The sequence below is a fragment of the Seriola aureovittata genome, chromosome 20 (genome assembly GCF_021018895.1).
Source record: "Seriola aureovittata isolate HTS-2021-v1 ecotype China chromosome 20, ASM2101889v1, whole genome shotgun sequence".
NCBI lineage: Eukaryota > Metazoa > Chordata > Actinopteri > Carangiformes > Carangidae > Seriola > Seriola aureovittata.
Window position 1 is genome coordinate 15,876,797 of NC_079383.1, and position 27,811 is coordinate 15,904,607.

Consider the following 27,811-nt stretch of genomic DNA (forward strand, 5'->3'; position numbering starts at 1 on the left):
TCCCTGTTATGTGTTGATTTCTAGAGAGAGGAGGAAAAGAAGACTTGACGTTTGGATTAACCCTAACTGCCTTCTCACAGTTATTGTGTCTGTTTCACTCCTTAATTCAAAAGTCAAAGGTAAACGATTCATAGGTTGTTGATTTATGATTCTCGGACGAGTGTCCTGTAATATGAGCGATGTCAAAAGGGACATGCGGATAGGAAGACACCCCCCGTAAAGTTAGCCTGTCTGAGTGCTTAGCTGCTGTGCTAGCTAGCTAGCTGCAGTGCTAACGTCAACAAAATCATGCTACTTACACATGTGCAAATCAGTGCTGGGACTTGTCACCAATAAATGTTGTGTAATTTGCTGTCTCCGTTGTTGCTTGTTGTCAGATAACGTTAACAGCATTGTTTAGTGCCTGACAGCTGCTGAGTCATTAGCTAGCTAAGTTAACCGGCTAGCTAACTATTGTTGCAACCAAACTGAAGCTGTCAGCCGGATAAATCGCTTAGGTTAACCTTGTGTTTGGTCGTTCAGCATTAGTCCAAATTGAGGTTCGTGCCTGTTTTATTGGCCACATAAATTATAAAGAGAAAACGTAGCAACGTAGTATGTTTGGATAATATATTAGCCGAAGTTAATTGTTTATAAGTTAGTGTAAAGTCACGAGTCATCAGGTCATTTTTGTTTCATGTTGTCACTGGTTTTATTGTGTGCTCTACCACTGGATATTGGATGGAGATTTTGAGTTTATTTTTGTTTCACTTTCTCTTTCAGAAATTCGTGGCGACCTCTTAATCAGTCAATGGGAAAAATCTAACAATGTTTAGCTTTGAGGGTGATTTCAAGACAAGACCCAAGGTATCACTTGGAGGAGCAAGTAAAAAGGTTAGTGTCATTTGACCTTTCACAGGGGCGATGGAGTGAAACTTGCCAAATTAAAATCTTTATTTCTCACGTATCTGTGCTTAGCATAGTTCATACAGTATGTATCAAAGTGTCTCACCAAAGGTTCTCTGTTGTTGTTCTTCAGGAGGAGAAAGCATCTCTGCTGCACCGCACTCAAGAAGAAAGAAGAAAAAGAGAGGTAACTAAGTTTGTGCGGTGCTTTGCGGACAAACTGCTCATAAAACAAGTCTTAGTGTCACTACATGTGTCTGTTTTGTGTGCTTATTTGAAGGAACCATAGTTTCTCTAAAGAGATGATTCCGCAATTAAGTTGCACTACTTATACAGCTTTGCACACTTCAAGTGAAAATGCATGCAGCCCAGAAGCGTAAATGCTTAATAATATTTAAGTGCTGTGGTTTCATAAGGTTTAAGGTGTATTCTTTTACTTCTTAGGATGAAAGAAGACGCCTGAAGAATGCTATTATCATTCAGTCCTACATACGTGGCTACCAGGACTTGAAACGACAGGTAAGTCCGCATACTATACGGACCTCCTTTAAGACTTTGTGTATCACTTTCATAATCAAGTGTAAGTAGTGTAGATATGTAACATAAGGGGGATTGGCTTGTGAGCCATTGTAACAGTTGTGATGTGAGCACTTGATAACTTCCAGTGACGTTGTTTGTCAGCACTCACACATAAAACCGTGTAACATGACGGTGGCTTGTGAACGGTGCTGTCCGTCTCATGGTCTTGCAGACACGGTATTTTTGGTGACTTAGCCTCCAGTTGCAGTTAACGGGTTAGTGTGTGTAGCTTCAGAAATCTGAATTTGGACTTGTTTTTAACTTTATATCTGCACATTGTAAGACATGTTGCTTAAATATCAAATCAGAAAGTGTGTGACTGGTATTGTTTTCACCTTATGAGTCTGAATGTGTGTGTTTGTCACAATGTGCTCCTAGAGACACCTATTGTAGCAGGAACTTCCACAGAGGTGGTTTTGAGTACTTTGGCAGGTGTTTAAATGCCCGTGGACAAAAACTGTCACCGTGATAGCGTCACAATCATGCCAGATATAGTCACAAATCTATACAGGTGTGTGTGGGTTTGAAGATGGATGTGGTCCAACCCATGAGTCATGGGTCAGAATGCAACATGATGAGTGTATTGCAGCTGGTGTGATCCTATCGCTAGATGGTCTTATCAATAAAAAGTTGTTTGTTTTGCTCCCGCAGCTGGTTTTTCCCTTTTGGTTCACTTATTAGAGCACAGATAGTCAGCACTACTCATGCTCATGACACGACCCTAACCATTTACTGTGTATCAACAAAGTCAATAAATGGCAACACATCTGAATAACTGAGAATATCTTGGCTCAACAGATAAAGTGACAGACTTTGTCGTGTTTCATAATCACAGATTGAACCTATGTATGTTTCTGTTTATTTTGCTGTGTGGTAATAACATGTTGACCTAATAGTCCAACCAGGAAAGTTGTACACACATTTCATTTGACTGTACATTTGTAGTGTTTTTGCTACTGTTTAAACAAGTCTGCTCAAACAAAATATTTGCAATATTTCACCTTTGAACTTTTGCTTCCAGTATGCCACCCAGAGGGCCAGGTTTGATGAGTGTGTCAGCCAGACGCAGGCGAGGGGGGCTCAGCATGTCCTGGACGGTCCTAGTCTCTGCCTCTTATCACGACAACTCATTTTTTTTTACAGACAGAGTGTGGATGCACATAGATTGGTGAGAATTCAATGTGTTTGATTTCTCGTTAATTGATTGTTTCACGAATGCAATTATAGCAAGAGGCCTAAATGTATATCTTACAAATTGTTTCTGTTTGTGTGTTTATAAAGATATGGTTGTGCCAGAACCTGGTGAAACACAACAGTCAGTTTGTGAAGCTGTTGGTGGGCCCACAGAAGCAGACATGTATGTTTCAGATCAAGAGGATCTTAGGCTTCTGCTGCAGGTACAGTACTAAAAAAAAAAGTGATTAATAGATATTTTTAGCTGGTAGATCCACAAAGACATGTTAGACATTTGAAGAAATTTGTTCACTATCTCACTTATGCCTCTTTTTGTCTCCTAGACTCCTGCAGAACTGCAAGGACGACAGTTTAAATGTGGCAGTTCCCATGCGGATGCTAGAAATCTTTTCTTCAGAGAGAACCTATCTCCCTGTTATTCCAGATGCTAACTATGTAGCTTCATTACTCGAGCAGATTTTGCACTATATGGTACAGAAAGGTATGTAACCAGGGGGATTCACTGTAAGAAGCACTGATATTACATACCTGTTGTTGCTCTGATAAATCTGCCTCGGCTATGTCTAAGAATGTGCATATTTTATAGCCGAGCTTGCTGTCATTCTTGTGGAAGATGCAATGTTCCAGCAGACGTTTATCTTATTTCACTGTTTATTGCCAGACAGACACAAATAAACTTTTTAAGGCCTATAAGGGGTGTATATATATATATATATACCCCAAGGTATATATATATATATATATATATATATACCTTGAATGTCTGTCAGTCAGCATTTGCTCTGAAGTGTTTGAATACTTTTATCTGTACATGGGCAGTTCCTGCTCCGACTGGCACCTGAGTATATACAGTGCTGTGCACAGGTCAAGTACATCTCCTAGTATTTACATTTTCCCATAAGCATTGTTTAAGGTGATTCATACTCGTCAACACAAAGCATCTTGTTTCATTTTAAGCACTACATCATTTGCAGGCAGAGATCTTGAAGCCTGATTAACCAGGAATATCAAACTGGCCTGGACTACTTTCACAGCTAAAAATATGAAGCCTCAGGGGGTGCTGTTTTCAGTCATTGATGCAGTTTATCCTTGCTTGTCCTGTTCCTTCTCAGTATACTGAAGACTTTAGCTGACATTGTTTTTAAAGGGGAGTTACATTTGGTGCAATGCTGAGGAAACCAAGTCTGTGCTTATTACTGCAAAGAGGAACATTTGTCGCTTTTATTATATTTACGTGACTTATGTTGTGTGTATGTGGTAGGTGTTTAATAGCCATCTTGATTCGTAACATTCTTATTTTCATTTGTGTGTTCTATTCAGGATACTACAGGTCGCTGTACATTCTTGTGAACCACAGGCTCCCTTCCAGTCTGGAGTACAGCGACGCTCCCTCTATCCCTCTGGCAAGCACACTGTTGGAGCACATCCTCAAACCCCTGCACTTTACCTACTCCTCCTGCACAACAGGCGCAAGGTACAGTATTAGTATTAGGGTCAAGTGACCATTTAAGATTGGGGCCTTTACACGAGTAGTTGATGGAGCTTGCTGCTTGGCAGTGAGAAAAATTTCACTCCAACAATGACCTGCCAACTTTAATTTGAACAGCCAAAATTGATTTGATTTGCCACTTTATGATACATCTCTTTTATCTATTTTTTATTTCCTCTGCTCAAGCTCAGAGACAAGGTATGTTGGTCTGTAGAGAAAATATACAGTCTGGTAGTTTTAGAATCTTCCCAGTATTCATCCATAGGTCAAGCTTATTGAGTTCTCCACCAAAAACATATTTCACTGCTCTTTGACACTTATTAAGAGGTGTTACAAGAACATGACAAGCATATGACATTGTGGATTCCAAAATAATTCAGCTACATTTGTTTTTGATATCTCCATATATTTTAATTATTTATGGAGTGGGGTCTTAAAAGGATCTGAAACGTAAACTGGACTGGCAGCAAAAACTGTGACAGGTGCTGCACTTTCCACTGAAGTGTCCATGAGCAACTGACTGTTGCTTCGTTCCTTGTGCAGTGCTGCACTGCTAACTTATGTGACCTTCTGCAGAGGGCGAATCTCCCATATTGACAATGAATAGAATAGAGTATCACAAATAAGTCTGTCTACTATATGTTCATAGTCTGCAATGTCATAGATCTGCTGATGCATTTACCTTAAAGTTACTGATGTCTTTAGACCTCCCAAATTGCTGCTACGTTTGCAGGAAGGGAAATTGTTTGTCCCCAGTGAATTCTTTTGAAATCATCCATTAAACTGATCAGACAAACCACAGCAGTTTTTTGTCCCCTCTTAGTCAGTGGTGAAGCAGTAATTGCCTCAGAGATCAATTTACAACAAGCCATAAAAGGCCTCCGGACTCGCTCGCTCGCCAGAGTGCAGAATATCAGGCTGTTTGCCCTCAGTTTGAGACATTCTTCATAACAAACGACAAGAAGACTCCTTTTCTTCTTTGAAGAAAAGCAAGGCGGGAGTGAGAGAAACTTGTGTACACACTGACTCCAACAGTTAATTATCTGACTCGACCCACCAGATGTGTGTGACTGAGCCACACAAAGCAGCTCTGTTTGGAGAGACAATATTGAAGGACTCATGAAGCAGAAAGAGCAGGTTGATCTTAGAGCAACCCACCCTCTCGGATAATTTCTGTATGAACATACAGCATTTTTTAATATATATTTGTCTAGTGTGGTAACTTGTCTAATGTCTAATCTTTGCTTGTCTGTCGTCTTTCAGGCAGTTTGTATTTGCAGCCTTTACAGAGGAGTTCATCTCAGCACCATTTACTGAGCAGATCTTTCACTTCTTTATCCCGGCACTGTCGGACCCACATCTCTCATTCCCGTTCGAGGCCTTCCTGAGCTCCCTCCAGGCCACCATCGGCTCCTCCTCAGCGGCACAGAGCCAGGCACCATGGCTGTTTTACTTTGTCCTCTCTGCAGGGGAGAACTGCTTAGGTAGGTGGCCAGTGTTTGCACTGTGCGCTCCCCGTATCGTATATAGGAGTGTCTGTAAATAAACTCGTAGGGAGACTGATTTATAGAGATGAGGATATGATAGTATGTACAGTAATGAAGATGGCTGTGTGTTGGCAGGCTCACTATCAGAGGAGGGTCTCTTGCTTTACCTTCGGGCTCTGCAGACGCTGCTGCCTCTGCTGCCGGTGTCGGAGAGCAGCACCAGGCCTGAGGTGAGCAGCGACTCAGAGGATGAGGATGGTGCTGGCATCCATCCACCACCCATGCAGGTAAGTTCCATTTACTTGGACGCATAGGTACTACTTATATATATATACATATATATATATATATATATATATATATATATATCCATAATGCGAACTGGTTTGGATTGATCATGATGTTAAGCAGATTGGTTATCGACTAGAATATACGCAGGCCTGAAATAAGGATGGTATATAAATGTCTCCACTTGTATTTTTGAAAATAACCTTAGTTGGTACTTTCTTAACAGCAGATACCCTGAGTTTAGATGTCCGAATCTGTATCAGGGGAGAAGTGCATCCCTTTGTCACGTGATGTCCTCCAGCTGCATCAGGATTAGCCTTCAAAAGCATAACTTGCAAGATTACAAACATAACAGAAGGAGCATAAATCGAACCAGTTTTCAGTACGATTTCTGTCATGAAAAGCCAAACAGGATGAGATCATTTTGTGATTATTTTGTCATGACTACTGTGTCAGAGTAACTTATTGACCTATTGGCATATTTGACCAAGGGCAACATCATGTCTTCATTAAAAGAGTGAGAAATTATAAATAACCCAAAATAAAATGGAAAATAGGGAATAAATACTGGTTAACCACATCCCTATGATAAACTAAAATCTGATCCGTCCTAATGTCTTTACTCCGTTCCACGTTCTTGCTGATGTGTGAGTGCAGCTTGGCAAATTCCTGTCATCATTCCAGCTTTTCAAACCGACGTGCGTTTCCTTCTCTCTCAGGACGACAGTCGGATATCTGTTCAGCTGATCACGGAGGAGTGTGTCCACAAGCTGGACACCAAGCATCAGACCAACGCTCTGCTGAACCTGGTGTGGAGGGATTCAGCCAGCGAGGAGGTTTTCACTATGATGGCATCCATCTGCCACACACTTATGGTGCAGCATCGCCTCATGGTGCCAAAAGTCAGGTACACGTGCACAAACCTAAAAAACACTTCACAGAAGAGAACAGATTTTTAATCCCATTTTTTTCTATTCAATTTCTATGACAATGTTCCACCTCACAATGAATCAAAAGGTAACAGCTCTTTTCCTTTTTATTTGATATCATAACATTGTACACATCTTGTCGAGATCAGCGTCGCATTCCGAGCGCTTGTTTACACACCTACCTGATTGAGAGGAAAACTGTGTCTTTATGTGTTTCCGCGCTGTAAGCAGTAATATAAATAACGGCGAAGAGCGGCAGGCAGGCAGTTATCTGTGGTCCGCACCCACTGGCATTTACAACCGGCAGAGGAAGCAGGGATGTCAGGGAAGCTGTCAGTTTTGGATGAGGGCAATTACCCCTTCTCAGGTTGATTACATTAGGGCCAGGATGTCAGAGGTGGTGTGTGTGTGTATGTGTGTGTGTGTGTGTGTGTGTGTGTGTGTGTGTGTGTGTGTGTGTGGGTGTGTGTGTGGGTGTGGGTGTGGGGGGGTGTGTGTGGGGGGGTGTGGGGGGGGGGGGATTGCATTGACTGACGGGAGGTGATCCGGACTGAGCTTTATGGATGGTCAACCTGCTCTAGTTAATTATTAGTCGAGCCAGTTGCTGCCAGTTGATTTGTATGTGTGGGTGGGGATGTGGATGTAGATTCATATCATGTTAGCAACTGTGTCTTATTATACATCTGTTTTCTTATTACCACTTCAGGCCCTAGCTTACCCAGAACCATGCATATAAGGATAAATAAAGCTTCTTCTGTAATAAAAACTGGACACATACAGCGGGAGTTTGATGGTCAACTAATAATTTTGTGCTATTGCCTACCAGAATTTAGAAGAATCTCAGTTTATCCCCCCCACCCCTCCGTTCCCTTTAATTTTTTACGGCTTCCTCCTTCCCTTCGCTTTTACCATAAATCCTGCCCTTCGTCTTCCATCATTATTGGATATCTGTACAAAATAATTAGCTCACTGAGAAAGATTAATCACTGCAGAAGTGGACGGGATAGCTTTACAAGAGGCTAAGGGGAGCAAATTGCATTCCGGCCTTGATTTACTGCCTTTACAGCAAAAAAAAAGAAAAGAGAGAGGCTGGCCAGTCGTCCAGCCTGCCCAGCACACTGCCTTTTAATAAATATGTAAAATGTCTCATGAAACTGTGCTGCCTTTTTTCTTTTTTTTTTTCAGAGGACATCTTAAAAGCTGTGCAATGATTCGGGACCAGAAATTGATTTTTGATTGATTTGCTAATTCTCCTTAGCCCAGATTAGTTCTAGTGGGTTTACTGTAATTTCACTTTAATTGTTTAGTGTTGGATATTTGGTGTAATTTCACTTTGATCGTTTGGTTCCACCCAGTGTGGCACCCTGTTGCTAACGGGGCTCGCTGTGATGAAAGTGAGCGCGGATGAGCTTTGGTCCTTCATTTACTTTTGAAGGCTTGCTGTGATTTTTGTGTTGTCATGAGATAATGATGTTGATCATGGTAATACAAGAAAAAAACTAATTTGTATTTAGGAGTAAAGTCAGTCCTTCAGTCTTTTATGGTATCAAATCTGACCTGAGCACGGCTGTTTTTTTTTTTCTGCTGAACAGAGCTTCTTTCATTACAGCAAAAATGAAATGATCCAGGCATGATTCATCAAGCTGCTTTATACACACACACACACACACACACAGAGAGAGGCACGGACACACAACCCCTTTTGATGTCTTGACTTTGTTTATTAGTGGTTCATTCCATGATTGAAATGGGGGGTTTGGGTTCTCTCAGGCCGTAAATCAGCATGTCAGCTGGCATTTAGTGCTTTGTTTCCCATTTCAATCAAACACCCGCATCACTTGTTATGAGCCCACAGCACTACTCCTCGCTTCTCTCCTGTGCCTTGTAGTACTGACAGATGGTGTGTGCTCGATTCAAACCATTTTTCAAATCATACTGAGGGCTGTGTGACACTCTGCTCAAGAAGCTGATTTTCATTTTGGGATTTTTGAATGGGTTATGGTAGATTGAATGGCAGGGATGGGAATTTGAGCGTTGACATTGAGAAGAGAAAGTTCAGCAAACGCAGGACTCCCATTTCCCGCTCTACCTTCTTTTTTCTTTTTGTCTCTTAGCTCTTTTTCTGCTATTGACCTTTACTCCTCTCCTCTACTGTGAATACATGATGCCGCCCTATTAAAGGGAAGCATCCTTATAGGTGTCAGTACTGTCACTCTTCAGACAAGGGCCTATTATATGCAGGGGCACTTTATTTTGCCTTTTAGCTTACTTACCACATTATTGTCACCTGTACTTACCCTCTGTGTGAAAAGCCATGCAATTTAGGAGTATACACAAACACACACACACACTTGAACAAAGAGCAGCTTCACACCTTGGTGCCACAGCCCGTTGAGTGCAGAGTGACTATAGCGAGGTATGTGGGCCCTCCTCTGTGTTATCATGTAATTCACAGTGAGTGTGGAAGCATGCCGGCGCTGCGGGGTCACAGTGAGGACCAGGCATCCCCTCCTCCTTCATCCTCCATTGTCTTGCTCCCTTGGCCATTAAGTTAAATGGGCCTCCAGCAGGAAGCCAGAGGGCTGTTTATGACCCGAGCTGGGCACCATCGCCAGCAACTAGTTTACTAATGGAAGGTGCCTCGCCTAAATAAAGCTTAATGGCTCATTTAATCTCTTTTCGGCCCTCGCAAGGTACAAAAGGAGAGAGAGAGGCCAAGAAAATTCTATGAGGCAAATGTTGGTTAACAGTGTCATTTATTTTTTTCCTCCTTTTACTTGTGTCCTCTGGTGAACAGGGCAAAGTTAACAATCCTAACATAGCAGACAGATTGGCGGAAAGTAATTTTACTGTTCTTCACACCGATTGTGTCATCTGATTTGAAATAGTTCTCTAACTCACTCTCTTTTCTCTCAAATAAATGTTTGACTCTAATGTCTCTTATCTCCTTATTTGTTCTCTGCAGGCTTTTGTACAGTTTAGCTTTCAATGCACGTTTCCTAAGGCATCTCTGGTACCTGATAACGTCCATGACAACTAAAATGATCACTGGGTGAGCTAATACAGTTCTAATTATTGGCAAATGTGTTTTGATCTTTGTGTGAGCAACTGTATAAACATATATGTGCTTACATACAGCATATTTCTGCCTATGTGCCTCGTACTTAGTCTCTTCCTGTCTGTGTCTTCCCCCCTCAGCTCCATGGTGCCGCTACTTCAGCTGATCTCGCGAGGTTCCCCCATGTCGTTTGAGGACTCCAACCGTATCATTCCCCTCTTCTATCTCTTCAGCTCTCTCTTCAGCCACTCACTTATCTCTGTGCATGATAGCGAGTTTTTTGGGCATGAAATGGAAGGTAATTGGATTTTACAAAAAGTCCCTAATATTCCTTATCAGTGTTGTAGTTCATATCTTCGTTCAGAGCTTTGTTTGACAAATGAATATATTGTCAGAGGATCGCTGGGTATCACGAATGTCCATCTATCATCTCCCATTTCCCCTTATTTGGAGTTCTTAGCAACATAATTTATTGGCATTGACAGTTGCTTTCATCAGTCGCATTCTGTCGTGCCGCCATGTAAATGTGAAAATCAATATCTGTAAAAGACTAAGAGTACTTTTTTCCCCTCTCAACAGGTCAGACACAGTCCTCCATGATGCCCTTCACGCTGTCAGAGCTGGTGACACTGTCTCGCTGTCTGAGAGACGCATGTCTGGGAATCATCAAGCTGGCCTACCCCGAGACCAAAACAGAGCACAGAGAGGAGTATATGGCTGCCTTCCGCAGCGTGGGTGTCAAGACCAACACTGAGGTTCAGCAGCGTATCCAGGCTGAACAGAAACGCTGGGTACAGCTCTTCAAGGTAAGATGTGTGAAGGTGCAGATCTTTGCTGATCTTTCTAAATCATGGCTGGAATGGAGCTGAATTTCTTCTTCTTCAGTCCAGTTTTGACATGGACAATAAGTAAAAAAAATAATAGAACCTAAGACATTTGACATCTAATCAAGCAAATCTCAATTCATTGTTTAAACTTGTTGCAAATATGGTGCCCAAACTTGTTGTCTATTGTCCTCTTGCTCTCTTTGTTGTGTCTCACACTCTCACCATTGTCTTTAAAGACAGCGTGGGAAATAAAGTGAGAGGTGTTGCGGAAACTGCACTGCCACTGTGTGTATGCGCTTTGTCAGCTAACACACACACACACACGCACAGAGGCAGTGTGTATTACAGGATTTAAACTGATTTTAAAGTTTTGGAGTAGTGAAATGCCGGTGGTTAAAGACACAGAGAATTCTCCTGCTTCATTAATCTTAATTTCATAGCCATAATCTTTCATTTTTTCATTGAATACAATCCCCAAATGTGCATATAGCATTGACAAGAAAAACAAAAACTGTTTGCCGACTGTGCCACACACTTCTGTCACACAACATGGTAAACCTAACTTGCAACTAAATAATTAGCCTGCTGCCCTCAGGCCTCAATGTATCCCATGAGAGTGTTGTCATTGTAACTCAAGGTACTTCAGACCTGTTTAAACAGTAAGTACAACTCAAATGAAATCGTATTCTTCTTCTGTCTGTATCACCATAGGATGGATTTCATCCTGACATGAACATAAACAGTGCAAAGTACACTCACACATGAATGAGGAGAAACAGAAACCAAATTCGTCCTGGCTGCGAGCATAAACCATAATATGTGGCACATCAACATTAGGCCTAATTGTTGTGTAGCCTGTCTGTGCATCGAGGCAGAGTGACCTAACGCTTGCCTGTGTTGTTGGAAATCAAGCGTGTATGAACGAACCGGCAAAGACAAGATGGAGTGCTGCCATGGAGGTCATGCATTGGTTATTTACCCAGAGGAAATGAGGCAGAAGACAGCATTACCACATTCTCCTCGGCTCTATTCCCCATTCCACGTCCCCTTTTCATTTCTCCTCTCTCCTCTCGTCCATTCTCTATCAAGGAAACGGTAATTAAGCGACTTTGTTCTTGGCTGTTAGTCTTTGACAGAAGGATTTAAAAGTGAACACTGGCGTTCTGTGAAAGGTGGCAAATCCGCGAAGAGCACGTCAGGAATTTTCATAAAAGATCTGCTCAAAGGCCTCTTGTCAGCTAAAACGACCCATTAAAGAAGTGGGAAGCAGGGGAAATGCATTTTCCAAATTGAACGGTGGGATTTACAGTCGGTTTAACGCCGCTGACCCCTAACACGCTAATGTTTGGTTCGTGTCATCAGCCGTCCCTCCCCATCTTTTATCACCTCCATTGTCGAGCTATCTATTTAATTGAAAGAAGTTAATTGAATGAAAATGATCAACTAAGCTTGTATTAATATTGCTAATGGAACTTTCTTCTTGGCCATGTTTGGAGAACGATGTCACGCCGGAGTTTGGGAAAGGCCCATTAAGGCTTGCACTTAACCCGATGGGCTAATTAAGGAATGCTTATTCATTCCCAGAGTCAGGGGGTAGGCCTCCTCCAAACCCATCGCCACGCGCCTTTTACAGCATTTTGCACTTGCCATTATTGCGTACTCTGGTTGCCTCCTGGTGATTGGCCAAGATTGATTGTCACTCTATGAAAATGACGTGCTTTAGAAAAGAAGATTTCGATTGAAATAATCTAGCTGGGGTATTATATGGAAATGGAATGGCTGTAACTGTTATGGCAGACATAACAGCTCCCTTAATGAATTGTCATGCATTGGCACACACTAGAGGTTATGAATTAAGTGTCTGACATTGACTAGCAACATAGCAACAGTAGAGCCTTTTATGTACAGTCCAAATAAGGCTGAAATCTATAAGTTTGCAAAGTAAATTAATTACTACAAGCTTTTCAGTCCCAATCCTGGACATTGATGGGGAAAAACTGATATTTATTGTGAACTATGCTCGGTAGACATTGTTTATTAACAAAATGAAGAGTACACTTTCACTGATTATATCACAGATCTGAATTTTGGTTAGCTTTCTGTAGCAGAGAACAGAAGTTCACACTAAATAAAACTGACCACTTTCATAAAGCAGATTCTCATATGCCGGTCTCCTGAAACGGCTCTGTGCACGTTACAAAGTGGCAACATTACATCAAAGTGAAATACTGTTGTAACCACGATGCCTTCCGCAGGCCAGGCGAGAGCCACGCTCTTACGTGCAGTGCTGTGAACCGCTGCTGCTGTGTTTTTTTGCATTCTTTGCCCGATGGCTGATGTCAGCAGACCTTGCCAGTAATTAACAGGGCTGGACATTGAGGGCCGGTGCAGGTCGTTTTTCTTTTATACTCCCCATAAATGGTGCACTAATGGCTGGATTCTCAAATTGCTTTTTTTTTTTCCCCCTCTGAGAGAAGGTATCTCATCCTGTTGAACAGCCTATACACAGAAAAACCTCTTTATCTTTCTTGTGTTCTCCGCTCTGAAATGTACTTGAAATGTATGTTTTGCTGTCTAACAATGAATTGGATTTAGTGGGGATACAATTGACAGAGTTAGAGATGTTAATGTGATGTGTGTATGGGTGTGCCTGCCTGTGTGTTTGATCTACTACCCAGGTCATCACTAACTTGGTGAAGATGGTGAAAGCTCGCGACATTAGACGACCTTTCTGTCCAGCAGGTCACTGGCTCTCTGAGGAGGTCAACATCCGAGCTGATAAGGTACCATCACAGCTGTTTAGATTTTGCATCGCAGTTCATTGTTGCATGTTATATTATGCCAAATTTTTGCCTTGTTTGGAGCTGTATTCACATAAATTCCTAGTATGAGATTGTCACAGTGGTTAAAGTCTGAGAAAATTAATAGGATGAAGTTTTTTCTGTTAATTTCCTTAAGACCTAAAGCTACCTCAGTAGAACATCTGTTCAAGGGAGGGAGGTCTTTTATGTATTTAAGCAGACAAGGACATAACTTCACACATTAGTGTTTATCCAAGTAGTAATGATACTTAATCTTTATCGTAGCTTTTCAGAAGTATTGAAGTAGTGAAGCTGCAGCTGAACCTGAAGCTCTGAGTCTGATCTCAAGTTTAGTTTCCTATGAGAGTATGTTCAAGAGCATCAGAGTCTGAGTAGCACCTATAATTAGATACATGGATAAATATGTAAACAAAAGCCAAGATTGGTTTGACTAGCTTAACTGACCGGTCTTTTGCATCTCCAGGTCACCCAGCTGTACGTCCCCTCTGCAAGACATGTGTGGAGAACGAGAAGGATGGGCCGCATCGGGCCACTTCAGTCAACACTCGACGGTAGTGTAATCTGTTGTATTGTCATTACAAAGAAAAACTTGATTCCCTTTCGAAGATGGAGGTCGATGAATAGCACAGTACTAGTTTACAGTTAAAAAAATATCCTGTGTTCATCGTGCAAAAAATGGGAGTATCTGCTTAAAAAAATAGTGATTATATATGTTACTGTGTCTCCATATGCCAATAAAACATTTACATTGTTCTAACTGACTGACCATAACAGTTATCATGCCCTTTGGAAAAACTAAAGGTCACTTATCTTTGTCTTAGAGTAGTCTATTATGTTATTTCTCATCAGCCTGAACAACTAGACTCATAGCCTGTTATTCACAATGTTGTACTTAATGTAACCACAGAGCTGCTCTACTGGCAATGGATGGAAATTTAGAATCGTATAATGCTTGTGTCAGCTTGATGCATTGCCCAGAAAATCTTCCTAATTGCTGTCCAAAGTCACCTTCTCTGTGTTTGCTTTTCATATTCTACGGAGCTGTGCATTGATATTATTTCCCCTAAGAAAAACTAGGAGTCATCTTGTTGGTTTCTTTCTATAGAAGACGGAGGGAAGACGTTGGTCCGTCCTCTGGTTAAGGGTTAGGAAATCTTGCTGCTGATAGATCCTCTCATTCAAGTGATAGTTTACCTTTTTTTTTTTTTTTTTTTTAGCTTGGAATAAATGCTTCTTAATGTAAAGATTTCTTTCACAGCACTATACAGGGACAGTATAAAACCTTCTCCGTTTGAACAGAGATATATTACCGCATTTTCTCTTCATTCACTCAATTAGGCACTCAGAGGAAAACACACTGATGCAGGCAGGGCTGCATCTGGCTCACTTTAAGCCAGTCTGGGTTTCTGTGAAGTATGGTGTGAAAACAAGCTGATAACAATGTGTGTATGATCTACCTAATGCCACTCAGAGGCTGTATGGGATAAATTCAATTAGTGTGAAAGTACCTGATGAACTCAGCCACATCTGGTCCATGTGTTTGTCTGCCCTTTTCTCATTTCCTTAAATGGACAGGCCCATGGCTGATGAATGAGCAACGTATTGACCACTCCGAGGCCATATTTCTCCTCAAAGATGGAAACCTGATGGGAAAATGCAGATCAGATTGACTAATTGAGCAGAATAATTGAGCTGCAGTGGACGCAAAGTGAGGAGGATGAAGAGTGGTTTAGCTATTGTGGCAATTTTCTTTCTTTTTTTTTTGTGGGCTAAACAGCCTAAACCCTGAGTTTAATACAAAACAAACATCAGCTTAATGGATCTAGCGAGGCAGGTGGATGGGCAGCTCACAGTTGGGTTAATTAAAAGGGTGTAATTAAAAGGGTGTAGGATGGAAAAGTCAGTAATGGCAGTGCTGTAAGCAGTGCACTGGCTCTTAACTACAGAGCTTAGCACAGAGAATGGTAATGATACTGTTAGTGTTATACACAGGGGACGCTTGATGTTTCACCAGCTGAAGTTTCCACAGTCAAGACTTTGAATCTCTACCAGATTCAGTCTTGACCCAGACCTTTGAACTTGGTGGAGGAGAAGACAAATTAATCTTTCTGTCATACAAAAAATGTCATGTAATTATGATGAACGCCCAGCACAGAAAAACATATTTGGTACAAACATTCCATTATTTTCCAATAAAGTAAATATAATTTTTAAATTAATTTGAGACGCTTGCAGCTTTAGTTTTCAGTTTTTGCAGTGTGCAGACACCCACTTGACTCAAGTTCACTGTAAAGAAAAGATGATCCGCGAGTCTTTGACATCTACACTGCATTGATAGATTCTGATGGAGACCAAAGATTGCCTGATGCACGTAAATAACATAGACCTAAATACATAGGTAGTCTTTTAGAATATATGCTCTAGTGCTAAAGCATTGAAGTAGTCAAAATGATATGGATGTGTTACATAAAGGCATTTTGATCGTATCTATCCAGTATCTACTAAAATGTTAAAAAAGCAAATCTAAAAGTAAAAAAAAAAAAAAAAGATCCCACAAACCCAACTGCAATCAGGGTTTGTAGAATTTGTGGGATGATTTTAAGGTCAAGCAGAAAGACGAGTTAAAATACAAATACAGCAAAATACAATACATCTTAAGAGCTACCAGCATTTACATTTGCGCTCTAAAATGCTGTATTTAGGTTGAAAACAAGAGAAGAGGAGAATGACTGATGATTGTCGAAAATGAAGAAAAACTAACATGTTGTGTATTTTGTGTCTTTCTATAGTCGGCTCAGAGCCTCCGCAGCTGTCTGTGTCCGAAGAGAGACATCTGGCCATCCTCACAGAGCTCCCTTTCGTGGTTCCCTTTGAGGAGCGAGTCAAGGTACTGAATCGCTGTCCCAGCCACAACCACAAAAAAAAAAAAAAAAAAGTTTGTGTGCAATATTAGGACTTATTAATTAGTGTGTTTAGTTGAAACTACACACTCAAGTATTTTGAAGTATCATTATATGCATTTCACAACAGTGGGCACACTTAGCAGTGCCGTGCTTTAGATAGGCATGATTTGTTTATCTTTATTTGATTAACCAATCAGTTCAACATTTTCCTTTCTCCTTTCTGTCACTACCAGAAAATCCAAATATAAGATGATCCAAAATAAAGCATAAAGAAAAAAGAGTAAAACCTATAGTCACAATTAAAGATTTTATAACTGAAAGGATTTGTCACTGACCCTGCCACCGGGTTTACATCTGTCTTGTAGATCTTCCAGAGGTTAATCTATGCTGACAAACGGGACGTGCAGGGGGACGGGCCGTTCCCTGATGGTATCAATGTCACCATCAGACGCAACTACATCTATGAAGACGCCTACGATAAACTTTCTCCAGAAAACGGTACGCCGCGCATCTCTACAGTTTAAATAAAAGAACAATTTTTACATGTGCATTCATTCTTTTTATGTTGGATATATGAGGCTCTTTATCATCTGAAATGGCTGTTATATTTCCTACATTTTATTTTCAAGATGACAAATACACGAGGAGAGGAAGCGCGGTGCAGTAAATGTTGACACTGTCACTGAAACTCTTGATATGGTCTATAAAATCTTAATATTGAGGATCAAGGTTCCAGTTAGCGTTAAAGATGCAGGCTAGCTCTCTCCCCTTGGGCAGAGCACGGAATTTCGGTAAAGCATAATTGAGGTTCCGATTATTATAATGGATCACATAAAAGCAGAATCAATTATTTTAAGTCACCTCTTTTGTGTTTGAATTTGAAAGGGCACTTCAGTGGGGGCAATCTGATTAAAAAGAGTAGTATGAGACCTGGGCTGAAGACATGATCTATATCATTTATGTGTCTATAAGTTATAGCTGCCTTGATTTATCACTGTACATTAATTATTCTGAAAGATGACCTTTTATAGAATTTGATTTGAATATTCTGAGGTCAAGAAAATGCTTCCTTGCAAAAAATATGTTTGTTGGGGGAAAACAATATGAGACAGTAGATTTAAGATTTATAAGTTTATATTTTTCAACCTTTTTTTTTTTTGTTTACAGGACTAATAAGGTCATTATTAAAGAGATTGCTTATTGAAAATTTTTACATTTGTGGTTCATTTAGTTCAGCAATGGAATATGTAATGGCAAAGAAGGTGAGATCTTGCAAATGAACCTTAAAAATCTATAAAACTGAGTTAGAAATTAAAATGTCATAATAAAAACACTGGGGCAGCTTGTAAACTCTATTTGGACACTAAAATAAAATGGCGGGGGGGTGAAAAGGGAGTGATTTCAGCCACAGTCTAATACAGTGGCAAGGATAATTCGCTTCTGCCCTGGGCTTTTTCAGGTTGCTGTCTCACTGCTTCTCTTTCCACTCGCTCTCTTTCATCTTGTCTTCTTCCATCTGAGCGAAGTATCACGAAACAGATTTTCACACTTAAGTAGATGTTAAAGAAGTAAAGAATGAAAATCAGAGATGAACTTCATTGGACAATGGCTTGTTTATCTTTATCTTTTTGTACCTTCCTAAAGTCTTGCTCTTTATCCTCATGTTAGAACCGGACCTGAAGAAAAGGATTAGAGTCCATCTGCTGAATGCTCACGGTCTAGATGAGGCGGGCATCGATGGCGGTGGCATCTTTCGGGAGTTCCTCAATGAACTCCTCAAGTCCGGCTTCAATCCAAACCAGGGTTTCTTCAAGACGACCAATGAGGGCTTGCTGTATCCCAGCCCCGCTGCAGAGATGCTGGTCGGAGACTCCTTCACAAGACACTACTACTTCCTTGGCAGGATCCTAGGAAAGGTGAGCATAGAGTAAAATGTAATTCGAAACGATGGTGATGTCGGATATTTCCATTTCCTTACATAAACCTCAAAATCCCTAAAACAAGGAGGAATGTCTGAAGATGCCAAAGGTAGCAAAAAAATCTATAAAGAGAATTGTAAGATGAAGTCACAGACGGCCTTGATTCGATGACCAATACGTCAATTAAAATCAGTCACAGTCAGTATCAAGGCTGCCCTCGCTGTTGATGTAAATTTAGAGGTTGTTTTGGTGTTTGCTCTCGAAACTGACAATGTTAAGAGAAATTGCCGTCATTTGTTTCTTAAAAAAGATTTTAGGGTTGGGGGTTAGAACTTGAACCTAGCACTCTTGCAAGCTTTAGTTTAGTTAATTAGCCCTGTGCGTAATCTGTTGACGGCATTGTTTTTCTGTCCCTTCCTTCCTCTGATGGCACTATTTATTAGAGCCTAATGTTTCTAAATCATCCTTAATGCATGTGGTAGTGATTGTTTATCAAGATGCCTTCCTCGTGGGGGGGTGGGGGGGCGATCATCTCAACCCGGAGAAGAATTACCTCATGACAAGCGGTCGCCTCTCAATTAGGGCTTCCATTAGCCGATGATTCCTACCTCTTGTTTGTGTAGTGATTGCATTTGGCTGGCACTAAATCAGCAGGCCCTCACAGACAGGACATAAATAAGCGTTCAAAGCATGTGGTAATAGCATTTTGATCTGTTTTACAGTCAGGAACATCCAGGTCTCTTCTCTCTTGCTCAGCCCAAGATGGTCCGGTCCACTTATCAGGGCATCGTAACTCCTCCTCCTCCACCTCCTCCTCCTCTTCTTCTTCTTTTTCTACTTCTTCTCTGTATTCTGTGCAAGTGAGAAATGATCAATCAGCAGCTACAAGCTCTCCGCCCCCACTCCCTCAATATTGTGCTCTCCATAGCTAATGGTTCAGGCAATTAGGCGGGGGGAAATTAATTTGAATTTGACTTTCAATTAACCCTACCTTAAGTTCCTCTTTCTCCATAAAAATGGACGTTTGAGTGGCCATTTGAGAGGTGTATTGATATTTGTTTAGTGCCGTTATTGCCTGGATAAAAGGCAACCGTTTATATAGATTGGGATTGCATCACCGCTGCCGCAATGTGCACAGTGCACATTGCGGCTCAAAGGACACAGGAGATTAATATTGTTAATTAATGTCCGAGGCGTGCCATTGTTGTGGAGGTGATGTATTACAGGCAGGAGTGGCTTGTCTAGGGTACTCACTGAAATGGGATTGAACATCAGAATAGAGGCCGGTCATCATCCTTCTTCCTCACTTGTCCACCCAGCTGGCAAGCTGAAAGATTTAAGCCACAAATGGGGAAACATAGAAACAGGTTACTTTGTGGTTCAAACCCTCCAGCCTCAAGACAAAAAACTTAATTTAATGTTGATGGGAGTGGTTGCTGATGTCGTTTTGTCAGAATCAAATTTCTCATTATGTAATATGACCTGTGGGAGGTTTCTCTTTGTGCCTCATTCGTCTCGCATTATTACAAAACCTCCAACCTCATCAGCAGTGGCCTCTCCGCTCCTTAAACTATGAGGGGGAAGAAAGTTTTATCCTCCTCCCTCCCTAAACACCACGCCTCAGCTCAGTCTCTCCTCTCTGATCTCAGAGACTGATGGATCCCTTTAGAGGTGTGCGAGGTTGGCTCCTCTGATTGATAGAGATGCGTTTGAAAGGCATTATAATTTTATTGATTCTTAATGTTGTAAATTAAGGAATTTATTTGGCAGCTAACAGAATGCACCTGCAATGTTGCTGGCATTTATTCCACCTGATGGTGCCGCGATCTGTTTTAATTGCGTTGCCACTGCACTCACTTATATTAAAAGGCCTGGGCCATAATAATTAATTCTTTCCAGCCCAAGTCATTTTGGCACAATTTCTGGCAATAAACACTCATAAATAAAGTAAGTGGCATTGAAAAAATAAGGCTACAGGTTTTTCCCATATACTTATTGCTGCCTCTTCCCGGCACAAGTGTTATTGATAGGTTTCAAGGGGCCACCCGGCGCATATGGTCTGAAATGAGCTCAGGCCACGAGAGAAATACTAAGTGGATTATTTTGCATAAAAAATAGACAATGTTTGAAGTTGTGCAATTAACCTGTGTTTAGAAAATAGCTGTGATTTATGTATGTGTGTGTGTTTAAGATGCATGCATTATGGAAATCCTCTAGATTTATAATCCATTTAGCTGATGCGGTCAGGGTTTTTAGCGCTATCATTTATAAAGACCTGTATATTTTAATGCCTCCAACAGGCTCTTTTTCGGACTATTCCAGTACATTAGCTTTGGGTTTTATGAGTCACCTGCCCGGCTGTGGTTTTAATGGCATTTAAGGTCAAGGTGAGAATTGACATTTATAAAGTTTGAGGCGGTGAAACAGAAGCCTGTGTGTTTTAGATAGATTGTGTTCTGTATTTTGCTCTCAGTCACTCCGTTGTGACCAGGTTTACTATCTTATCACTTGATTTTTTTTTTTATATAAGAGTAGTAGGCAAATGTAATCCTGTGTAATGTATGTTGTAATCAGATTTTTATATATGTACTTGCTACTTGATGCAGGCCACAGTCCATTTAGTTATCTCGGTTATCTAATCATCATGTTTTATTCAGTGACACCCAAGCAATAAACAATCGTGTTTAGTGCTCAGAGCATTTTCTCATTTATATGGATCGACTAATGTTTGTAGGAGAATTTACAAGAATGGACTGTGTTCCTTGTCCTGCTGTCGTCCTCCAGTTAACATCCATATTCTCCCACAGGCGCTGTATGAGAACATGTTGGTGGAGTTGCCCTTCGCCAGTTTCTTCCTGTCTAAACTTCTGGGAACCAGTGCAGATGTGGACATCCACCACCTGGCCTCGCTGGACCCAGAGATGTACCGCAACCTTCTGTTCCTCAAAAGCTACGAGGGTGACGTGGAGGAGCTGGGCCTCAACTTCACTGTGGTCAACAATGACCTGGGAGAGGCTCAGGTGACCGGGGGTTGGGGACAGGGTGGGATGGAGTCGGTTAATTGAGTCACATCTCCTTTTTTCCATCTCCCCGTCCTGGTCAGTGCCTCTCATTCGGCCGCCTTTACTTCCTCCTGTTTGGTTCGTCTTTGTGGCGTTAATAATTCATTTCCTCAACGATGTACCACTTTTCAGCTCTGAGAGAGATAAAGCACGTCGCCACTGTCGCCCTAAGCTCTGCTGTAGTGCAAGGAACACAGCAGCTCTGTTGACCATTCCACCTGCCTTTCCCCCTGAAATTATCTCAGAACACGCCTGACAGAAGCAACTAGCTGCTCTTAAGCACGTCCCCTCCAAAGCTCAAGGCTGCGGAGACGAGCCGCCGCCATCACACTGAGTCACCTGGGTCCCAGACCTGCACTCTACCCAGAGCCCCTGTTTGCTCAGGGCCTTAACGCGTCTTATTAGCTCTTCTCAAACAACACCTGAAATGGTTGAGTTACAATGTAGCCCTCCTGGTCGCAAATAAGGCATCGCAAACACGATAGGGAAAACAATTTGTGAAAGATTAGGCACACACCCGGGAGCAGTCTGCCCTGCATTTGCCCTCGCGAGATAGCCAAAGTAAGCAAGATAACGACAGTAATTCTCTTACATTAGCACATAATCAGAATCCACTGTGAGTGAGAGAGAAAAAAAAAAAAAGCAGAAAATGATTGCTGTCAGTGCAGCCTCATGCGCTACGCAGCACTCAGGGGATGGACAAAATAAGAGCAACACCTTACTGTAGAACATAATCCAATCTAATTCAGTACTCCAACTTGGAGTTTTTATGAGACTGCGTCAGAGAGGTTCTGATTCACATCTCTTGTCATTTTTGACTGTAGTTTGTATTGTTGTAAAACAAATATCCTGCAATGTGTGAATCTGTCACTTTTTTTTTTGACAGTCCACATGTGACCGCTGTTGCTCATTGCTGATGCAATGTTCCTGTTTGGCATGTGGTAGGATGACTTTTGGGAAAGCAGAAAGGTACAGGAAGAGGGGAAAAAATGAAGTGAGTATCCACACACTGGATTAATGCTCCAAAAATTTGATCCTTTTGGTTTTCATCAGGCCTGAAATAAAGTTTTTGGAGCTCTGATCCAGTGTGTGGATCCCCCTCCGCTTTTCTCAAGACTTTTCACTGTGCCACATTGTGTAATGTTGCAATGTTTGCTGCAGATAGAGCCTTTTTTTTAACTCTGTAAACTGCTTAATGTTGCTTTGAAAACCTAATACTGTTTGGATTGGGTTTTATAGAACATCAAAATATATATTAATAAAACTGATGAATCAAAGATGTACAATTAAGTCGTTTAAGTCGAAATCTGCGATGGAAAGAGATGAACATTATATTTTGTCCCACCGTCGCTGCTATGATGTCATCATACACTCGGCTTTATGAACAGAGATGAGCACATCTTATCAAGTGCTAACTGCTCTAAAGCTAATGAAAAGAGAACCTGGGGCCAAATTGTATTGGACCAGATGTACACTGGATGTCCTATATTTAGAAACACTGAAATGCACTTAAACACTCCCTCTCTCTCTTTCTCTCTCTCTTTCTCACACACACCCACACACATCTAGCCCTACCTTTAATCAGAGTGCTGTTGAAAAATATTTAATTACCTTTCTGTGATTGAATTAAATCCACCTGGCACAATTAAAGCACTTACATTGTTTGTTGGTCATCTGGCTCTCAAGGCCGGCACAGTGATATGCATAATGAAGTATGCAATATGGCTACCTGACAGTAATAATACTCAACAACAGAATGGAGAATACATCATAAACAGAAAAAAAAAAAAAAATGGAATATTTTGAACTGTCTCTTTTTTTTTCCCAGGTGGTTGAACTGAAGCTGGGAGGCAAAGACATTCCTGTGACCACAGCGAACCGGATAGCCTACATCCATTTGGTAGCTGACTACAGACTGAACAAGCAGATCAGGCCTCACTGCTTGGCCTTCAGACAGGGCATAGCCAATGTGGTCAACCTGGAGTGGCTGCGAATGTTTGACCAGCAAGAGATCCAGGTAATCTGCACATGAACAAGCAAAACTGCACAAAAACGTGGAGCTCAATTAATTAAAGTCACAGAAACTTAAAATGTGTGTTCCTCTGCTGTTTAATAGGTGCTGGTATCTGGGGCTCATGTGCCAATTTGTCTTGATGACCTGAAAAAGTTCACAAACTACTCAGGTAAAATGTTTTATACTGCAATTGTGTATGTTTAGGTGTAGGTTAAATAATAGTGGGTTAAAAATATATTTTTCTACATCACCATCTACTTTAGGTGGGTACTCTGCCACTCACCCCGTCATCCAGACCTTCTGGGAGGTGGTCGAAGGCTTCACAGATGACGAAAAGCGCAAGCTTCTGAAGTTTGTCACCAGCTGCTCCAGACCTCCGCTGCTGGGCTTCAAGGTGAGGGTTTACCAGACTTGAACTTGAACGCCATCTTTTTCTTCTCCATATACTTACCTTAACTACCCCGCAGACTATGCACTACCTATATCCTTCATTATCATCAAGTTTACCAAGCCCAACAGAAGGGAGTGTTCCCCCTTAATGGGCTTGTAATGAAAATACCTAGACTGATAACAGCCCTCAAAATGATCATTTTCAAATTAGGCGGCGATAAGAGCGGGCAAGCACGGTGAAACCTTATCTCCACGTCCACTGTTGTTTTATAGTTCATGACCTTCCTCTGTTGAAGAACTCCTTCTGCAGCTCTATGTGTGTGGGCTTGGTCGGAGATCTTGACTGGACAAATATTGCCATTCAGAACTACGTAGCAGGTTGAACCTTTGAACTTTTGCCTTCTGTATGACATGGCAGAAAGCGGCAATATCCTGTTAAGTGAGCATACAAGGAAGCTATATCCACCTACTTCTAAACATTGTTTCAGCATTGCTGAATCATTACTGCTAACCTCCTATTTCTGAAATGATTTCTTAATTGGAAGCCATTCCACTTTCTTACTGACGTGATTTGTGGGACACTTAAGTAGTTCGAGATAGGAGGGAAAAAAAAGCAGAAAGCGTTGCTCGGGGCCATTAAAGAGTTTTTATGTGTCTTACTTCGTCTAACCAGAAGCTGTAATCATCATATGATTGGTTTTAGTACTCTTTACGACTGTCATTAGTTAGGAAAACCTAAATGGTGTTCTGCAGTAGAGCAAGGGAACAAAACTCCTCTTAAAATCTTTCGCAGTACTTCCTCTGGAGGTTTAAGAGTTGCCTTCCCTCCTCATTTAATCAATTTGACTTTGGCCAGTGTGTGGATGCTCTCCCTCCCTCCCTCCCTCTTCATCTCTTCTCCGGGGCTGGAAAGGGCGGTAATTCGTGGGGGGAGCGGCCCCTGACCCGGCCCTCAGCCTGAGCCAGCTAAGCCTTAATTAGCTGTCGTGAAACGGCCTAGGATTCATTAGAGGAGAAATAGCTCTGTCAGGAGAAGCCATTTAAAAAAGATGATGGAAACTCTCTTTTTTTTCCAAAATGATAGCCGCGGTAATGACACTTTCTCAATAAGCAACGATAGTTTAATACGGTAATTGTCAGAAAAATGGGGTCATTACGGCTAAGCCCCCGAAGAGCCATTTAATCGGGCGAGTATGGCCACTGAAGCGTATACGCTAACTTTAAATAGCAGGATGAAATCAGGGCGGGGGGAGCTTATTCGTCGGCCCGGCTTGTGATGGAAACGGTCAGTGTCACAGTCGGTGGATGAGGTGGCCTCATCACAAGGAGGCTTGATTTAAAAAATGCCAGATAGACAACATGAAATGACCATTCCTTCAGCGTCTCATCCAGGGGTCAAACTGTGGGCCGGTTTCCCACTCAGTACCTATCAAGCACTAAGCTGATTTCCTAAATTTATACTTTCACTGTATTAGCTTAACGCTTAATGTCTCTCTTTTAACATTTATCCCCTTGTGGAATTTGACATTTATTGCTTAATTGGGATTGCTTTGGACATTGTGATCATCACTGACACGAGTTGATTCATGTCTCCTTTTTCCCTCTGTCTTTAAACGCCTCATGATGGCCAAATTTCTCTTGAGTTTTAATCTGCAACCACAGCTACAGTTTGTCATGTGCTTATTAACAACGTCCGTATGCACACAGGAGCTGTACCCTGCCTTCTGCATCCACAACGGCGGCAGCGACCTGGAGCGTCTGCCCACCGCCAGCACCTGCATGAACCTGCTCAAGCTCCCGGAGTTTTGCGACCAGCACCTGATGAGGAACAAACTGCTGTACGCCATCGAGTCCTCCGCCGGGTTTGAATTGAGCTGAGGAGGGCGAAGGCTTCTCTGTCCCTGCATCCATGGACTCGACGCCACAGAAACGGCTTGGGAGATAAAAGTTTGAAAAAAAAAAGAAAAAAAAAAAAAAGAAGACGGAAAACAAGTGATGCACTGACCTGCCTGATTTATTGTGTGTTTGTGTGTGGATGTGTGTGTGCGTGTGCCAAGTTAAAGGGTGAGGAGATGATCACCCACAGACTGAAAGGAAAAGGGGTGCGAGGATGAAGCCGGGGTCGGTCGGAAGCCTTTTTTTTATCCTTGTTGCTTTTAAGTAATTTAAATGTTTAATCACTTGTCAGAACACTTCAGAAGAACAGTGATGCAGTTGAAATTTGCAGGAAATATTATGCTCTGAAATAAAAACAAGAAACGAGCGGTAGCAGCTGCTCTCTTGTGTAGTATAAAATGAATGGACAGTTATTTTTCACCAAAGATTAAGTGGCATCATATTAAAAAAGGCAATATAACAACAGAGGGACAGACTGTAGGACTCTAAAGCCACCTTGTGGTGAGCCAAGGGCTGTGGAGGCGGAGGAGCTTTTGTGTATATCCATCATTTATTTTCACATAGAGGTCATCAAAACTCCAGTTTTTGTCATTTCTCAAATGATTATTATTACTAGTAATAACTGTCATGGCCGATAACCATACTATAAGTGTGCACACGCTGTCTGAAGTGTGGAAATGACTTATATTGTTGGACTAAAATTGGGGGAAAGTGTTAAATGATTATGGATTTGTGAATATGTACATGTTTACAACTACTCTTGTATTATTCATTTATTCAGTATTTGTACAGGTTTGTTTTTCTTTCCTTTGTTTGGTGAATGGAGGCCTCATGTTTTCACACATGCTCGCTAAGGTGAACAATCTCCTTCCTGGTCAGCGCCTGAAAGTTTGCTCTTAGGGAGCAACTACTGTGTCGTGTCGATAAGGCTTACAATGATCAGTGTACCAACAGGGTGAAAAAAAAGAAGAGTGTATGGAAATGAATAAACCCACTTTTGTTTTTGCATTTTCTTTCCACAAGTCTCTTTTCTTGTTGCTTGTAATTTACAGTAATGACCAAGACATAAAACAGTGCTTTGTGGGAAAATCTCCTCCTGAGTTTTATGGCCTCTGACATATAATTAAAGAAACATCCAGTTAAGAAACACTGAGCAGAACTATTCTGGCCTTGGGATGCATTATCGGGCTGAGCACAAATTAAGATTGTGTGCGTTTGTCATAAATCTACCTGCCCTCTGATGCAGTACGGCCCGGGAAGATATCCATCCCTCTTTGGACGGAGTCCATCTCTCCATCCTGTCCTGCATGCTGAAACAGCCAACTTGCTGCCCCCTCTCCTCTACTCAGAGGCCGAACTCTGCGCATCTGCTGGGCCAGGGAGCTCAAAGTGGTAATTGGGTCTTAAAAAACGGACTTGTCATTGAAATGAGGGATTCATCTCAATTACCATGAGATTTATTTAAGACTATTACCTTATGATGGATTATAACTGACAAAGTTAATGCAGGATGTTATGAATCACCCTCAGTGCGTAATATACTTGAGCTTGCACACAGGCCTTTTAAGGGCTAATTGAAGCTTTTAGCCTTGTTTATCTTGCTGCAGAGCAAGGAAACATCAAAAATCACTTGAGGGTTATTGAAGATTATAGCCTACTTTGCACAATATTACTCCAAAAGTGCTGTCAACAAGGAAGGCCTGCTATTAAACCAGATGAGTGTGAACCCAACATGGAAGCATATCCGACAAGTTAACCATACCTGAATGAGTTCAACAAACACCCAGTCAGAATTATAGTCACAGCTGCAGGCATTGCTGGAAAGACAGAAAATCTTGCACCCGTCACAGTTCACCTTTTGTTATCATAGATTGCCATCTAGTGGTTAGCTATTAATACTACATTTACAAGTCTGTGTCTTGTATATCTGCAGGACAATTCGTGTAATTCGTGTAAAAACAGACAGCTTCATCATCCAGTGCCATATAACAAAATAGTAAACTTCAGCTCTTCTTGTTTGGTGTCCTGTGACACCCTGGAAACATTTCAAGGACGCATAATTCTTACAC

The 27,811-nt window shown here is 41.5% G+C and overlaps 1 protein-coding gene across 1 annotated transcript; it reads left to right on the forward strand.

Moving 5' to 3' along the window:
* On the forward strand, positions 1-26,750 carry ube3c (ubiquitin protein ligase E3C). The gene is made up of 24 exons (XM_056364614.1): positions 1-119; positions 763-873; positions 1,019-1,072; positions 1,330-1,404; positions 2,486-2,632; positions 2,746-2,861; positions 2,982-3,139; positions 3,979-4,132; positions 5,411-5,631; positions 5,770-5,921; positions 6,642-6,829; positions 9,817-9,903; positions 10,050-10,207; positions 10,489-10,715; positions 13,415-13,519; positions 14,022-14,109; positions 16,348-16,445; positions 16,827-16,959; positions 18,130-18,377; positions 21,188-21,400; positions 23,271-23,459; positions 23,559-23,625; positions 23,720-23,850; positions 25,554-26,750. Exons 2-24 carry the CDS (start codon positions 808-810, stop codon positions 25,722-25,724), a joined length of 3,246 nt encoding a protein of 1,081 aa, XP_056220589.1. The 5' UTR covers positions 1-119; positions 763-807; the 3' UTR covers positions 25,725-26,750.
* Positions 26,751-27,811: the final 1,061 nt, after the last annotated feature.